At 36.4% G+C, this 18,113-nt stretch overlaps 1 protein-coding gene across 6 annotated transcripts in view; it reads left to right on the top strand.

The window, feature by feature from the left end:
• AGPS (alkylglycerone phosphate synthase) overlaps window positions 1–18,113 on the top strand; it is a 160,850-nt gene that overhangs the window by 22,596 nt on the left and 120,141 nt on the right. For 5 of the 6 annotated variants that reach the window (XM_077957233.1, XM_015110421.3, XM_077957232.1 and 2 more), the window contains one exon: window positions 10,612–10,701. In XM_077957233.1, coding sequence (XP_077813359.1) covers window positions 10,622–10,701 — 80 coding nt within the window. In that variant the 5' untranslated portion in view covers window positions 10,612–10,621. Of the gene's footprint in view, window positions 1–7,213; window positions 7,241–10,611; window positions 10,702–18,113 lie in introns of those variants that run through there. The other variant, XM_028830874.2, reaches the window with a different exon arrangement.

The following is an 18,113-nucleotide window of genomic DNA, read 5'->3' on the forward strand; positions in this document are numbered from 1 at the left end:
TTCAAAAATATTTGTAGCTATTGGTAAGAAGCCCAGTAGATTTTACAATAAACCATCATGAAAGTTCTGCGTATATATGGAAGAAAGAATTATTTTCTCAGAACAGAGAGAAACTGCACTGAGATTCAAAGGCTGAGCAGCATATTTGCCTCAGGTTCAGAGAGCTGTGGTAACATACATTTTAATGTATGGTATTTGTGGGAGGCCTCTAATTTTCCTCCATCTCTGATTCCTAATTTCATCTGCCTATCCCATGGGTGCCTATGAAGGTTCTTGTGTGTTGTGTGTGTGTGTATAATGTATATAATATACATATATGATGAATGTATTATATATATCTGGATATATTATATATAATATTTTGTGTTTTGTGAAATATGCAGTGTTATTTAGTGTGTATATTTTTGATTCCCTTAAATGCTGTTTTACTATGGATTTTATTGTTTCTCCTTTGTGTTTACCACTGTCTTAAACATTTCTTCATGTTTCTGTATGCATATCTATTCAACTTACTGCTTTTGATTACTGCATTAATATTTCATAGAATGCATTTTCCACTTTACTTATCTGCTTCTCTAGTGATGCCTCCAGCTACTCTTACAAACAATGCTCCAGGGGATATATCAAATGTGTTCCCTTATGGAATTGTATATGAATTTCATTGGCAATATATACCCAGGAGTTGTATAGTTGGGTCATAGAATTGGCATTACCTATGAAAGCTTAGTACGTGATTACTCTGGAGTGGCTTACCAGTATGCATGTGGGTCCCTTTTCTTCATGTTCTTGTTAACAGGTTTCTGTGTTCTCAAATCTCATATTTAAGCCACTTTACATTATCACACTGCCAAGAATTAGCACACTGATTAATAACTTATTATATCACAGGGTCACATTTTTATTCTGGCAACTAGAGCTGAAAAACTTACAATGGGGATATTGAGGGAAGATTGAAATTCTTGTTGAAGTTTAAAGTGTTGCATGATAATGTGCAAGAAGGCTCACTGTCTAGGGGACACAGATTATTACCTTGTTGACCCATCTAGAAACAAGCCCCCCCCCCCTTTTTTTTTTATTATACTTTAAGTTCTAGGGTACATGTGCACAACGTGCAGTTTTGTTACATATGTATACATGTGCCATGTTGGTGTGCTGCACCCATTAACTCGTCATTTACATTAGGTATATCCCCTAATGCTATCCTTCCCCACTCCCCCCTCACCACAATAGGCCCCGGTGTGTGATGTTCCCCTTCCTGTGTCCAAGTGATCTCATTGTTCAGTTCCCACCTATGAGTGAAAACACGCGGTGTTTGGTTTTCTGTTCTTGCGATAGTTTGCTGAGAATGATGGTTTCCAACTGCATCCATGTCCCTACAAAGGACACGAACTCATCCTTTTTTATGGCTGCATACTATTCCATGGTGTATATGTGCCACATTTTCTTAATCCAGTCTGTCACTGGTGGACATTTGGGTTGATTCCAAGTCTTTGCTATTGTGAATAGTGCCGCAATAAACATATGTGTGCATGTGTCTTTATAGCAGCATGATTTGTCATCCTTTGGGTATATCCCTAGTAATGGCATGGCTGGGTCAAATGGTATTTCTAGTTCTAGATCCTTGAGGAATCACCACACTGTCTTCCACAATGATTGAACTAGTTTACAGTCCCACCAACAGTGTAAAAGTGTTCCTATTTCTCCACATCCTCTGCAGCACCTGTTGCTTCCTGACTTTTTAATGATTGCCATTCTAACTGGTGTGAGATGGTATCCCATTGTGGTTTTGATTTGCATTTCTCTGATGGCGAGTGATGATGAGCATTTTTTCATGTGTCTGTTGGCTGTATGAATGTCTTCTTTTGAGAAGTATCTGTTGAGATCCTTTGCCCACTTTTTGATCGGGTTTTTTTTTTTTTTCTTGTAAATTTATTTGAGTTCTTTGTAGGTTCTGGATATTAGCCTTTTGTCAGATGAGTAGATTGCAAAAATTTTCTCCCATTCTGTAGGTTGCCTGTTCATGCTGATGGTAGTTTCTTTTGCTGTGCAGAAGCTCTTTAGTTTAATTAGATCTCATTTGTCAATTTTGGCTTTTGTTGCCATTGCTTTTGGTGTTTTAGACATGAAGTCCTTGCCCATGCCTATGTCCTGAATGGTATTACCTAGGTTTTCTTCTAGGGTTTTTATGGTTTTAGGTCTAACATTTAAGTCTCTAATCCATCTTGAATTAATTTTTGTATAAGGTGTAAGGAAAGGATCCAGTTTCAGCTTTCTACTTATGGCTATCCAATTTTCCCAGCAGCATTTATTAAATAGGGAATCCTTTCCCCATTTCTTGTTTTTGTCAGGTTTGTCAAAGATCAGATGGCTGTAGATGTGTGGTATTATTTCTGAGGGCTCTGTTCTGTTCCATTGGTCTATATCTCTGTTTTGGTACCGGTACCATGCTGTTTTGGTTACTGTAGCCTTGTAGTATAGTTTGAAGTCAGGTAGCGTGATGCCTCCAGCTTTGTTCTTTTGGCTTAGGATTGTGTTGGCAATGCAGGCTCTTTTTTGGTTTCATATGAACTTTAAAGCAGTATTTTCCAATTCTGTGAAGAAAGTCATTGGTAGCTTAATGGCATTGAATCTATAAATTACCTTGGGCAGTATGACCATTTTCATGATATTGATTCTTCCTATCCATGAGCATGGTATGTTCTTCCATTTGTTTGTGTCCTCTTTTATTTCACTGAGCAGTGGCTTGTAGTTCTCCTTGAAGAGGTCCTTTGGGTCCCTTGTAAGTTGGATTCCTAGGTATTTTATTCTCTTTGAAGCTATTGTGAATGGGAGTTCATTCATGATTTGGCTCTCTGTTACTGGTGTATAAGAATGCTTATGATTTTTGCACATTGATTTTGTATCCTGAGACTTTGCTGAAGTTGCTTATCAGCTTAAGGAGATATTGGGCTGAGACGATGGGGTTTTCTAAATATGCAATCATGTCATCTGCAAACAGGGACAATTTGACTACTTCTTTTCCTAACTGAATACCCTTTCTTTCTTTCTCTTGCCTGATTGCCCTAGCCAGAACTTCCAACACTATGTTGAATAGGAGTGGTGAGAGAGAACAAAGCCTTCAAGAAATATGGGAGTATGTGAAAAGACCAAATCTACGTCTGATTGGTGCGCCTGAAAGTGATGGGGAAAATGGAACCAAGTTGGAAAACACTCTGCAGGATATCATCCAGGAGAACTTCCCCAACCTAGTAAGGCAGGCCAACATTCAAATTCAGGAAATACAGAGAGCGCTACAAAGATACTCCTCGAGAAGAGCAACTCCAAAACACATAATTGTCAGAATCACCAAAGTTGAAATGAAGGAAAAAATATTAAGGGCAGCCAGAGAGAAAGGTTAGGTTACCCACAAAGGGAAGCCCATCAGACTATCAGCAGATCTCTTTGCAGAAACTCTACAAGCCAGAAGAGAGTGGGGGCCAATATTCAACATTCTTAAAAGAATTTTAAACCCAGAATTTCATATCCAGCCAAACTTAAGTTTCATAAGTGAAGGAGAAATAAAATCCGTTAGAGACAAGCAAATGCTTAGAGATTTTGTCACCGCCAGGCCTGCCCTACAAGAGATCCTGAAGGAAGCACTAAACATGGAAAGGAACAACCAGTACCAGCCATTGCAAAACCATGCCAAAATGTAAAGACCATTGACGCTAGGAAGAAACTGCATCAACTAGCGAGCAAATTAACCAGCTAATATCATAATCACAGGATCAAGTTCACACATAACAATATTAACCTTAAATGTAAATGGACTAAATGGTCCAATTAAAAGACACAGACTGGCAAATGGGATAAAGAGTCAAGACCCATCAGTTTGCTGTATTCAGGAGACCCATCTCACATGCAGAGACACACATAGACTCAAAATAAAGGGATGGAGAAAGATCTACCAAGCAAATGGAGAACCAAAAAAAGCAGGGGTGGCAATCCTAGTCTCTGATAAAACAGACTTTAAACCATCAAAGATCAAAAGAGACAAAGAAGGCCATTACATAATGGTAAAGGGATCAATTCATCAGGAAGAGCTAACTATCCTAAATATATATGCACCCAATACAGGAGCACCCAGATTCATAAAGCAAGTCCTTAGAGACTTACAGAGAGACTTAGACTCCCATACAATAATAATGGGAGACTTTAACACCCCACTGTCAACATTAGACAGATCAATGAGACAGCAAGTTAACAAGGATATCCAGGAATTGAACTCATCTCTGCACCAAGCGAACCTAATAGTCATCTACAGAACTCTCCACCCCAAATCAACAGAATATACATTCTTCTCAGCACCGCATTGCACTTATTCCAAAATTGACCACATAGTTGGAAGTAAAGCACTCCTCAGCAAATGTAAAGGAACAGAAATTATAACAAACTGTCTCTCAGACCACAGTGCAATCAAACTAGAACTCAGGACTAAGAAACTCAATCAGAACCGCTCAACTACATGGAAACTGAACAACCTGCTCCTGAATGACTACTGGATACATAACAAAATGAAGGCAGAAATAAAGATGTTCTTTGAAACCAATGAGAACAAAGATACAACATACCAGAATCTCTGGGACACATTTAAAGCAGTGTGTAGAGGGAAATTTATAGCACTAAATGCCCACAAGAGAAAGCAGGAAAGATCTAAAATGGACACCCTAACATCACAATTAAAAGAACTAGAGAAGCAAGAGCAAACACATTCAAAAGCTAGCAGAAGGCAAGAAATAACTAAGATCAGAGCAGAACTGAAGGAGATAGAGACACAAAAAACCCTCCAAAAAATCAATGAATCCAGGAGCTGGTTTTTTGAAAAGATCAACAAAATGGATAGACCGCTAGCAAGACTAATAAAGAAGAAAAGAGAGAAGAATCAAATAGATGCAATAAAAAATGATAAAAGGGATATCACCACCGACCCCACAGAAATACAAACTACCATCAGAGAATACTATAAACACCTCTACACAAATAAACTAGAAAACCTAGAAGAAATGGATAATTTCCTGGACACGTACACTCTCCCAACACTAAACCAGGAAGAAGTTGAATCCCTGAATAGACCAATAGCAGGCTCTGAAATTGAGGCAATAATTAATAACCTACCCACCAAAAAAAGTCCAGGACCAGACGGATTCACAGCCGAATTCTACCAGAGGTACAAGGAGGAGCTGGTACCATTCCTTCTGAAACTATTCCAATCAATAGAAAAAGAGGGAATCCTCCCTAACTCATTTTACGAGACCAATATCATCCTGATACCAAAGCCTGGCAGACACAACAAAAAAAGAGAATTTTAGACCAATATCCCTGATGAGCATCGATGCAAAAATCCTCAATAAAATACTGGAAAACTGAATCCAGCAGCACATCAAAAAGCTCATCCACCGTGATCAAGTGGGCTTCATCCCTGGGATGCAGGGCTGGTTCAACATATGCAAATCAATAAACGTAATCCAGCATATAAGCAGAACCAAGGACAAAAACCACATGATTATCTCAATAGATACAGAAAAGGCCTTTGACAAAATCAGTAGCCCTTTATGCTAAAAACTCTCAATAAATTCGGTATTGATGAAATGTATCTCAAAATAATAAGAACTATTTATGACAAACCCACAACCAATAGCATACTGAATGGGCAAAAACTGGAAGCGTTCCCTTTGAAAACTGGCACAAGACAGGGATGCCCTCTCTCACCACTCCTATTCAACATAGAAACAAGATCTTATCAGAGTCCTCAAGTTGATTACATTTAGGTAGTCTTACTGCCCTCGCCAGTTACCAAAGTTAATTAACAAGCCATTAAACTAATTCATGATGAAAAGTAAAATTATAGATCCTTTTGGCCATTTCATTTGGCCTTTTTCTCTCTAGGAAATCACAGTATTACCAGATGAAGGTAGCTTTGTGAGTTTTATTTCACGGCAAGAGGAAATATTGATTTGAAGAGTGAAGCATCTTTTATTAGAATTTTGATTATTGGAATTTTTTCAGAAAAACTTCTAAAAAAAGTTATTAGATAGCTGAACTTTTACAGTTGTCAACCCAGAATGAAAGTAGGCTGAATCATTTTTTCCTTTTCCTTATTTTCTAGTGAAAAATATTGTGATTATTATGATTAGAAATAGCAATGTAGAAATCATGCATATATGTCAGGATGCTTGCAGTTTGTTACTAATAGAGGAATAGTAATCTGACAACCAGTCTGTAGACGGAGACTTCAAAGTGAAAATTTCCCATTTGAGGAATAAAGAAACTCTTCATGGTTTTTATAATAGTAAGGCTAAATCTAAATATTTCACCTAAAGATTGTATAATAACAGCCCTGGAAAATTCTAAATACTGAATATGTACATCATGTATATATCATGGGAGAATACTGCCACCTTGTGCATATGGGATGCTATTTTATGCCTCCATTTTCTTTTGTTACACCAGCTAATACTGTGTGCTTTTTCACTGTTTGGTACTGTGGTTAGATGTGTAAATGTGTAAAACATTTATTTTTTTATGCAGTAAAATCAAGCCACCTAGTCTTTCGGCAGGAGGAGGTGTCTTGTGTGTGTGTGTGTGGTTTTTTTTTCTGAGACGGAGTCTTGTTCTGTCACCTAGGCTGGAGTGCAATGGTGTGATCTCGGCTCACTGCAACCTCCGCCTCCCGGGTTCAAGCGATTCTCCTGCCTCAGCCTCCTGAGTATCTGGGACTACAGGCATGCGCCACCACACCCAGCTGATTTTTTTTTTTTTTTAAATTTTTAATAGAGACGGGGTTTCACTATGTTAGCCAGGATGGTCTCCATCTCCTGACCTTGTGATCTGCCCACCTCGCCCTCCCAAAGTGCTGGGATTACAGGCGTGAGCCCCTGTGCCTGGCCTGGTCTTGTTTTTTTAAAAGATGTTAAATTTGGTATAGTTAGCTCTAAGAATTGGAATGTCTGAGAGATCATACTGGCTAATTGACCTCTGGGGTTAGTTGAGAATTGGATTCTTTTATTTGAATCTTATGGAAAGTTGTTGATTCTTTAATCATTCTTCATTTTAGTGCTTGCAGTACTTTGGGGTTATTCTGAATGGCAGAATTCATTACCCTATTGGAGGTGTAGGGAATTTGGCTTCTGACACAAACATATCCCTTGATTTTTAAACGTTTTCCTTCAGGTCAAGTGCAGACGAATGACTACAACACAGGGTGAGCATCCCTAATTTGAAAATCTAAAATCCAGAATGTTCCAACGTTGGAAACTTTTTGAACACTGCCATGAGATAGTGATTCCTTTGCTTCCTGATAGTTCAGTGTATACAAACTTTGTTTCATGCACAGAACCATTAAAAATATTGTATACAGTTACCTTCAGGCTAAGTGGTAAGATGTGTATGAAACATAAATTTTGTGTTTAGGCTTGGGTCCAATCCCCAAGAAGTCTCATTGTGTATTCCAGAATCTGAAAAAAGTCTGAAATCTGAAACACTTCTGGTCCCAAGCATTTTGGATAAAGGATACTCAGCTTATAATAACATATAATAGTTTCTTTTTTTTTTTTTGAGATGGAGTCTCGCTCTGTGGCCCAGGCTGGAGCGCGGTGGCGCGATCTCGGCTCACTACAAGCTCCGCCTCCCGGGTTTACGCCATTCTCCTGCCTCAGCCTTCCTAGAAGCTGGGACTACAGGCGCCCGCCACCACGCCCGGCTAATTTTTTTTTTTTGTATTTTTAGTAGAGACGGGGTTTCACGTGTTCGCCAGGATGGTCTTGATCTCCTGACCTCGTGATCCGCCCGCCTCGGCCTCCCAAAGTGCTGGGATTACAGGCGTGAGCCACCGCGCCCGGCCCAATAGTTTCTTGAAACACTATTGATGTGAAGAAAAAAATGAGTTCTTTCAAATATTCTGGTTTTCTGAGAGCCTGACTTAGATGGGTTTCAGATATTATTGCCTGTCTGAAGAGGAAGAATTGTGAGACTGGAAGTCAGCCTTTGGATACTCACAACTAACTTAGCTGTGTGGCCAGGGATGCTTCCCTGGGTAGTTTCTTTATCTGAAAAATGAGCAATTGAACTCTTTTTAGTTTTCGAATTCTGTGACCATGTAAAGTTTTATTCTAATTTTAAAATGTTATGCTGTAATGCCCTTCAAAATACTTATTATACTCTTATTTATAAGAAGTTATTTAAAAATTTAATCATATAGTTGTACTTAACTATCAGAGTATATACTAGTAATTTCGGAGGGGGGGGTTGGAATATGTGTACAAAAAAGTATAAAACCAGAAGCCTGGAAAATTTACCTGTCTTTTATTTAACACCTGGGGTACTTGAAGATATCAAAAGATTGGTTTGGGGGTAATCTAGATTTTAATTGTATACTATTTATACTTTGTAATCCTGTTTGGGGCACAAATGCATTCCAAATGCCTACATTCGACTTCTGAGAGGACTCCAAAAGTTGTTACAAATATAGTAAAGTCCATTTTATAAGCCCAATTTTATGACTGGGATGAAAAGAGAGAAAAAGGTACCTACAGTTGAAAATTTGGAAGTTCTTTAGGATATTACCCAACTTGAAAATGTAAGGCCAAAGACTCTTCAGGATGTAAAACCCTTCATTTTATAGTGTATAACAGCAGATCTTTCCTGCTCATCTTGATTCATTTCCTCATGAAGTGCTAAGAATGAACCCATGTGACCAAGTTTAGCTTTTTACTTTGGGGTCATCTGGGAACAATTTTTTAAATTCTAGGGATAATTTTAAGGAAAATGATTTTCATTGTTAAGCTACATAAACATGCCAAATTCAACCTCTGTACTGAAATTATTTCCCTGTGCCTTGCCTTGAGATTTTTGCATTTATTTTGTGTAATACCAAATTACTATTTTGTAAAGAACAGAATTATAATAAATGTTGAAATTCACTAATAAAATGCAATCACATAAAATCTATGCACATTATAAGCCATTAAAGATGTTAATGTGTTAAAATATATATTTACCCTTCTGATTATTGAAATATAAGAATACACTAAGTAAATTATACTTCATAAAAGTGGAGATAATTTAATCATGAAAAAAAGTGGAAAATATCCTAATCTGTTTTTAGAATGTGAAAATCTTAGGTTCAATCCCAAGTGTTGGCACCAAAACAAAAAAAAGTAAAATCTTAAGAAAATGAGTGTGTCACTGGTAACATTAGTCGTGATGTTTTTCCATAGAGATTTTTCCAAAAGCTCCCTTCCAAAACCTCCCTCTGCAATGAGGTAGGAATGTTATGGGATTAGAAAAAATATTTGGTGTTAGTTTATAACTGACTAATCTAGAAATCCAGTCTCTGGATTGATACTCTTCAGATATTTTGAAGTTTTTGTAGAGGGACTGTAGCTTTTATTAATAGCAAATCATAGTTGTAAACAGAGCATTCCTAGTTTCTTTGTCTTAATTTTATGTATAGATGGAGATTTCAGTTCATAATTAATTACCTGTATCTGGTTTAGTTGTATTATGTTCATGTTCATTTGTTTGAAAAGCCTTTGAACTAGAACAAGAATTATGATTGTAATAAAAAAACTTGCTTGTTTCTTCTTTCTTGAGAATTACAGAGAATAAGAAGAACGCTTTGTAATGAGTGCATCTTTGTTTATTTTGAAATTTTAATGCAGCAAATAACTTTCAAGATAGAAAAATGTTTTTGTTAAATTATTTGCATCATAAACTGCATAGTTAAATTTGTGGTAAGAAGACTCACCACCCATTTATTTCAGTAGCCAAGATCAAACTAGGGTAGTCTGCCAAAACATGTAATAAAAAGTGATGCAGTACTTCAGCGTGATTGCTTATTATGTTCTCTACAGGTCCAGACCTATCTATTCTTACATGATGTGAAAAATTGAATGATTTAGCCATTGATTTTGATAAATAAGGATTTTTACAGCTATGAAATATTGGTGTTTTGGAAATTAAAAATAGCATGTTATTTTGGAATTTTGAAAATGGGTATAACCATTAACTGTTACAATATGTAGGTCAAGGTAGAGATTGGTAGTTGTATGGAATTTGAAGGATTTAGAATGTAAACCCAGCACTGAGATTTTTAACTTACTTTATTGTGTCTATTGCCAGCCAATCTACTTGGTAAGTTGGTCTTTTTTAAAAATCATAGCAGAAGATTAGTAATTATGATTTTTTTCTCATATGTGTAAAATTGTGTTTCCTTAGTTTTAATTGCAAAACTTTTTAGGCCATTCTACAATGTAAACCCAATAACATGTACAAAATGAGACATTTATATTTTAAACTTATCTTCTTCCTTTTTGCAACTTTTTATTTCTTCCTTTGAATGCATTAAATTTATTGGTTGTAGCCCTCTGTGAAGCAGGTGCTGCTCATCAGAGTGATTCTATATTCAGAAATATTAGTATATGGACATTTTAACATGTGCTAATTTTATTTAACCTTATACAATTAGTGGGCATAAGGTGTTTTAGATGATTGTGAGTTAATAATCAATGATATACTATACAGTTTTAAGATGTTTAGCATTGGTCTCATTTATATATTTTTTCTTCTCACTAGGCAAGAAGTTATGAAATGGAATGGATGGGGATATAATGATTCTAAATTCATCTTCAATAAGAAGGGCCAAATTGAGTTGACTGGGAAAAGGTAACCCTGGTTTATTTCTTCTTTTGTTACTTCTTTAATTCTTTCTATGAAAAATTTTAAACACACTTAAAAATATGATTTCTCCCTGAGTTTAAACATTATCAACATTTTGCTATAACTGCTTTTTTTCCCCTGGTAATATTTCAAATTCTGATGTTGTCATGTCACCTCTAAATATATGCATATGTGTGTATGTGTATATATATATTTTATGTCTTAAAAAATAAGGACCTAATATAAACAATTATATAATAATATATATCCAAAAATAGCAAAAATTTTTTATCTAGTTATCCAGTTCATATTCATGTTCTCCAGTTGTCTCACAAACATCTTTTATAGGTAGTTTATTTGTGTCAGGATCCAAATAATGTCTATAAGCCACCCACCACCCAATCCCCATGCCATTCAGTTTTTTGAAAGCAGCTTCATATTTAAATCTGGTAATTTACATTGGAGTGTGGGTTATTATGAAAAGTGAACGATTTTAGGTCTGTGTGAATATAAATAGTATTGTAAAAAATTAGTTTCTGAGATAAATTAGGAAAGAAGTGATAGAGAAAGATCAGTCATTTTTGTGATAGCTTTCCTGTATCTGAAATGTGGTTATTTGCTGATAAGAATTACAAAGTATATTTGTTCAATCATACCTCAGTAAAACTGGAAAAAATATTAAAAAGAATTCTAAAGGATATTTCTGTTATTCCTATTTGTTCTAGATGTGGTCAGAATTGTAAAATAAGTTCTTTGTTGGTTTTAAGCAATACTGCCCTTGCCAAAGCTCTGTTTTTGGCTTGTCTGTTGAATTTTGATACAACATTTGAAAGGGCAGTGAGTACAAATATGTAATACTTGAATGCTGGAACCAAAAATAAAAAGAAATTGAGACTAAGTAAAAAATTGGATCAGATATATTACGAGTCTATTCCAGTATTGTACTCTGATTTAATATCTATTGGACATTACTATACTTAAGTTAATGTTTTTAAAACATATGCTATATCAATATATTAAAATGTCAACAAAGTAAGTTTCATTCCTTAGGAGAAGTTATTTATTTCCTTTTCAGTGCAATGTATTAATAATTTTTCTATTTTTCTGACTTATTAATATTTTGTACCTAAAATAAAATCTCAGGAATAGTAATTTGAAAGTAATTTTAATCAAGGTATGAAGAGGTACATTCGACATTAGTTTTTTTATTAGGAAAATAAATATTATCTGTGTTCTCATTCCCATCCTTAAGTGTGATTGGGTAGCATGCAATGGAGGCTTAGTTGAGAAATTGTGTAATTCAGGTAGAAGGGATTTCTGGTTAAAATTAAATTTACCAGTGTTCTAAATGTTGAATCTTTTATGTTTTATTTAAATAGAATAATGTCTGATATAGTAGAAACATCGATGTAGAGATGGGCTTTTCAAAATCTTCTGGAGGAAAAAAAACGAATCTTCTGAATTTAGAAAACCAAATTTCTCTCTTCTCGGACACTGCTCTCATTTCTCTTTCTCTTTTTCTCTCTTTGTGTTTGGATCTTGAAGGTACACAGCATTTCTGTTTTATGGAGCAGGGTAGATGGTCACTTGTATTTCAGCAAAGTCTTCTGTACAGTACTGTAGGCCATGTAGTGGTTTATATGAGAAAGGGTGTGTGTGTGTGTGTGTGTGTGTGTGTGTGTGTGTGTGTGTGTGTGAAATGAATGATTAGTCATAAAACATCACAGGTAACTATGCCTTAGTGGGTCCCATGGGTTCAGGATCTCGTTCTTATTTTGGGTGTTCTGGCACCTGATTTGTCAGTTTCCTGGAAGAGATGAGGCTGTAGGGGTCTGACACATGCCACACTTCTAAGAGACTGATTTAAAAAATTAGAAACCTCAGTGTATTCAATTATGGTTAGATTATTCCTTTTTCAGGGTGTGGAATACATGTTAGTGCCCTTTCTGATGTTAGGGTATCTAGAGAACAACATTTGCAACTTAGATATTATTTGGAGAGCATACATTCAGAACAAAGGAGATTTGATGGTCTTGATGGAGATATTTATATAGGCTGTAATAGAACCAGAGAATTTTTCTGTTGGTTTTAATGGGTTACTACCACTCCTACTGGAATGCATTCCTTAAAGGCCTCATTTCTTTGCATTGTTGACTCCTAAGTCTGAGTCCAGTGGGGGAGAGGGAGAATAAGGGTGCGTCTGACTGGAAGAGCCTGCAAGAGAGACCAGGAAAGTGAATATCTGGCAAATTTGCATTAGTGGAGGGTAGCTTTTGCCTTCCTCCAAGACTTACACAAAGGATAATTCCCCAGACATATAAATGGGATTTAGGTGCTCTGGGATTAAATATATACTAAACAAACAGTAACTAAAATGAAAAAGCAAAACAAAATTCAATTCCCATTTTGGTGGGAAGCACCAGTACCTTGTCACAGGGTCATAAACTGAGTTGAATTGAATCATAACTTTCTCTATGTCTAGTCTGTTTTCCTGAGAATAACTGGTGAATGAGTAGGTTTCTCTGATTTTTATCAGAAAACATTTACAAACACTCTTAAGATAATAATATCTACTATTTATTGAGTGCCTACTGAGTTGTCTTACAATAACCCTATCAAATGGATAGAGTTATCTTCTTAAAAATAATGAGGATGAGGAAAGTTAAGTAGCTTACCTGAAGTCGCCTGCTCAGTGGTAAATTGGGATTAAAAACCAGGTGTTTTTAAGCTTCATTCTTCTGCAGTTTCTATTATACTGTGCTTTTGAGTTACTTCTGCAGATAACTAAACTCATCCACTGTACTGATCTTGTTCTGTCTCCAAACCCTGGGAGCACTACGCTGTGTATAACAGCACAGTAGAGTTAGTCATATTATAAACATTTATCTTGCATCAAAAATTCCTATTGTTACTGTGAAAGGCAAAGGGCAGAAGCGTAAGAAGATTGTGATATTCCTGAAAGAGAAAATGGAATTCATGACTACAAAGGCTGAGTACAAGAAAACGCTGTTTGGCTGAACAGTATTGATTCACTCTTATTTATTAATAATATTAGAGTTAAGGACAATTTTTGACATTTTTTTGTAGAGACTTTCTATTCTGTCAGTGAGGTGGACTGAAATAATTCAGGCCTCTCGCCTTTTATAACCACATAGAAAAGTTGGATAAAATATCAGAAGAAAGAAATATAACAGAGCTGGAAAGAAAGAAAGGGAAATCCTACGTGCCAGAAACTAACAGTGATTATCAGTGAAAATTGATGAGGTGTGGGGTTCTCCTATTTCTGATCCAAAGAACATTGAAAAGAGATTTTTATGTGGAATGTAGTTGATTGTATGTATTTTGTGGGAGGGTAACTTTGACATTTTAAACCTAGGCATTAAGTTGTAAGCAATTATTAGAAGCTATTATAGAGTAACAGATTTTCCCCTATGTTAGGAGAAGGGTCTGAAATTTTTTTTCTGAGCAGTCTATCTTCTGAACAGATTTATAATTTATCAGTTTATAAATCTCTAGATTTATAACTTACCACTTTTATTCCTTCTAAGTATGGATGAATTTAGTCCTCCTGGGTTTAAGCAGCATAAGGCAATACTCTGGAGCCAATTCTATAGATTTTTTTTTCCTTCAACTTTTAAGTTCTGGGGTACATGTGCAGGATGTGCAGGTTTGTTACTTAGCTAAACGTGTGCCATGGTGGTTTGCTACACAGATCAACCCATCACCTTGGTTATTAGGTTATTAAGCCCACTATCCATTAGCTATTTTTCCTGATGCTCTCCCTCTTTCCACCGCTCCCCCTGATGTGCCCCGGTGTATGTTGTTCCCCTCCCTGTGTTCATGTGTTCTCATTGTTCAGCTCCCACTTATAAGTGAGAACATGCGGTATTTGGTTTTCTGTTCCTGTGTGCATTTGCTGAGGATAATGGCTTCTAGCTCTATCCCTGTCCCTGCAAAGGACATGATTGTGTTCCTTTCTATGGCTGCATAGTATTCCATGGTGTATATGTACCATATTTTCTTTTCCAGTCAATCATTGATGGGCATTTGGGTTGATTCCATGTCTGTGCTATTGTGAATGGTGCTGCAATGAACATATGCATGCATGTATCTTTATAATAGAATGATTTATATTCCTTTGTGTATATACCCAGTAAGGGAATTGCTGGGTCAAATGGTATTTCTGCCTCTAGATCTTTGAGGAATCACCACACTGTCTTCTACAATGGTTGAACTAATTTATACTCCCACCACAGTGTAAAAGCGTTCCTTTATCTCTGCAATCTTGCCAGCATCTGTTGTTTCTGTACTTTTAAATAATCGCCATTCTAACTGGCTTTTGATTTGCATTTCTCTAATGATGAGTGATGCTGAGCTTTTTTTCATGTTTGTTGGCTGCATGAATGTCTTCTTTTGAGAAGTGTCTGTTCATGTCCTTTGCCCACTTTTTAATGGGGTTGTTTTTTTCTTGTAAATTTGTTTAAGTTCCTTGTAGACTCTGGATATTAGACCTTTGTCAGAGGCTCAGATTGCAAAAATTTTCTCCCACTCTATAGGTTGTCTATTCACTCTGATGATAGTTTCTTTTGCTGTGCAGAAGTTCTTTAGTTTAATTAGATCCCATTTGTCAATTTTGGCTTTTGTTGCAATTGCTTTTGGCGTTTTCGTCATGAAATCTTTGCCCATGCCTGTGTTCTGAATGTTATTGCCTAGATTTTTTTCTGGGGTTTTTATAGTTTTGGATTTTACATTTAAGTCTTTAATCCATCTTGAGTTAATTTTTGTGTAAGATGTAAAGAAGGGGTATAGTTTCAATTTTCTGCATATGGCTAGCCAGTTCTCCCAGCACCATTTATTAAATAGGGAATCCTGTCCGGGCGCAGTGCCTCACGCCTATAATCCCAGCACTTTGGGTGGCCGAGGTGGGTGGATCACCTGAGGTTGGGAGTTCGAGACCAGCCTGAACAACATGGAGAAACCCTGTCTCTACTAAAAATACAAAAATTAGCTGGGCATGGTGGCACATGCCTGTAATCCCAGCTACTTGGGAGGCTGAGGCAGGAGAATCCCTTGAACCTGGGCAGTGGAGGTTGCGATGAGCCAAGATTGCGCCATTGCACTCCAGCCTGGGCAACAAGAGTGAAACTCTCGTCTTTAAAAAAAAAAAAAAAAAAAAAAAAAAAAGGAATCCTTTCACCATTGCTTGTTTTTGTCAGGTTTGTTGAAGATCAGATGGCTGTAGGTATGCAGTCTTATTTCTGGGATGTCTATTCTGTTCCATTGGTCTATGTGTCTGTTTTTGTGCCAGTACCATGATGTTTTGGTTATGGTAGCCTTGTAGTATAGTTGGAACTTGGGCAGTGTGATGCTTCCAGCTTTGTTCTTTTTGTGTAGGATTGTCTTGGCTATACAGGCTCTTTTTTGATTCCATATGAATTTTAAAATAGTTTTTTGTAATTCTGTGAAGAATGTCAATGGTAGTTTAATGGGAATAGCATTGAATCTATAAATTACTTTGGGTAGTATGGCCATTTTCACATTATTGATTCTTCCTATCCATGAGCATGAAATGTTTTTCCATTTGTTTGTGTCTTCTCTGATTTCCCTGAGCAGTGATTTGTAGTTGTCCTTGAAGAGGTCCTTCACTTCCCTTGTTAGATGTATTCATGGGTGTTTTATTCTCTTTGTAGCAATTGTGAATGCGAGTTCATTCATGATTTGGCTCTCCTCTTGCCTGTTGTTGGTGTATAGGAATGCTAGTGATTTTTGCACATTGATTTTGTATCCTGAGACTTTGCTGAAGTTGCTTATCAGCTTCAGAAGCTTTTGGGCTGAGACAATGGGGGTTTCTAGATATAGGATCATGTCATCTGCAAACAGAAACAGTTTGACTTCCTCTCTTCCTATTTGAATTTTCTTTATTTCTTTCTCTTGCCTGATTGCCCTGGCCAGAACTTCCAATACTGTGTTGAATAGTAGTAGTGAGAGAAAGCATCCTTGTCTTGTGCCGGTTTTTGAGGAGAATGCTTCCAGCTTTTACTCATTCAGGTATGATATTGACTATGAGTTTGTTATATATGGTTCTTATTATTTTGAGGTATGGTCCTTAAATACTTAGTTTATTGAGTTTTTAACATGAAGGATGTTGACTTTTATCTAAGGCCTTTTCTGTGTCCATTGAGATAATCATGTGGTTTTGTCTTTAGTTCTGTTTATATGATAAATTACATGTATTGATTTGCATATGTTGAACCAACTTTGATTGTGGTGGATAAGCTTTTTGATGTATTGCTGGATTCAGTTTGCCAGTATTTTATTGAGGATTTTTGCATTGATGTTCATCAGGGATACTGGCCTAAATTTTTCTTTTTTGTTGTTGCGTCTCTGCCAGGTTTTGGTATCAGGATGATGCTGGTCTCATAAAAGGAGTTAGGTAGCAGTCCCTCCTTTTCAATTTAGTTCCAGTAGAAATGGTACCAGCTCTTCTTTGTACCTCTAGTAGAATTCAACTGTAAATCTATCTGGCCCTGGGCTTTTTTTGGTTGGCAAGCAATTTATTACTATCTCATTTTCAGAACTCATTCTTGGTCTATTCAGGGATTCAGGTTCTTCCTGGTTCAATCTTGGGAGGGTGTTTATGTCCAGGAACTTACCCACTTTTTTCTAGATTTTCTAGTTCATATGCATAGAGGTGTTCATAGTATTCTTTGATAATTATTTGTATTTCTGTAGTGTCAGTGGTAATATCCCCTTTACCATTTTTGATGGTGTCTGATTCTTCTCTCTTTTCTTCTTTATTAGTCTAGCTAGCAGTCTACCTATTTATTTTTTCAAAAAAAACAAAAAACAAAACAAAAAAACCCCCATCTCCCGGATTCATTGGCTTTTTGAAGGGTTTTTGGCATCTCTATCTTCTTCGGTTCTGCTCTGATCTTGGTTATTTCTTGTGTTCTGCTACCCTTGGGGCTTGTTTGTTGTTGGTTTTCTAGTTCTCTTAGTTGTCATGTTAGGTTGTTAATTTGAGGTCTTTCTACTAGAAGTTTTTTGATGTGGGCATTTAGTGCTATAAATTTTCCTCTTAACACTGCTTTAGCTGTGTTGCAGAGATTCTGGTACTTTGTCTCTTTGTTCTCATTAGTTTCAAATAACTTCTAGATTTCTGGCTTAGTTTCACCCAGGAGTCATTCAGGTTGTTCAGTTTCTATGTAGTTGTGTGGTTTTGAGTGATTTTTTAAAGTCTTGATTCTAATTTGATTGTGCTGTAGTCTGAGAGATTGTTATGATTTCAGTTATTTTGCATTTGCTGAGGGGTGTTTTAATTCCAATTATGTGATCGATTTTAGAGTAAGTGTTGTGGCTATGAGAAGAATATATATTCTGTTGTTTTTGGGTGGAGGGTTCTCTCGCTGTCTGTCAAG

This window comes from Macaca mulatta, chromosome 12 (assembly GCF_049350105.2).
Source record: "Macaca mulatta isolate MMU2019108-1 chromosome 12, T2T-MMU8v2.0, whole genome shotgun sequence".
Lineage (NCBI taxonomy): Eukaryota > Metazoa > Chordata > Mammalia > Primates > Cercopithecidae > Macaca > Macaca mulatta.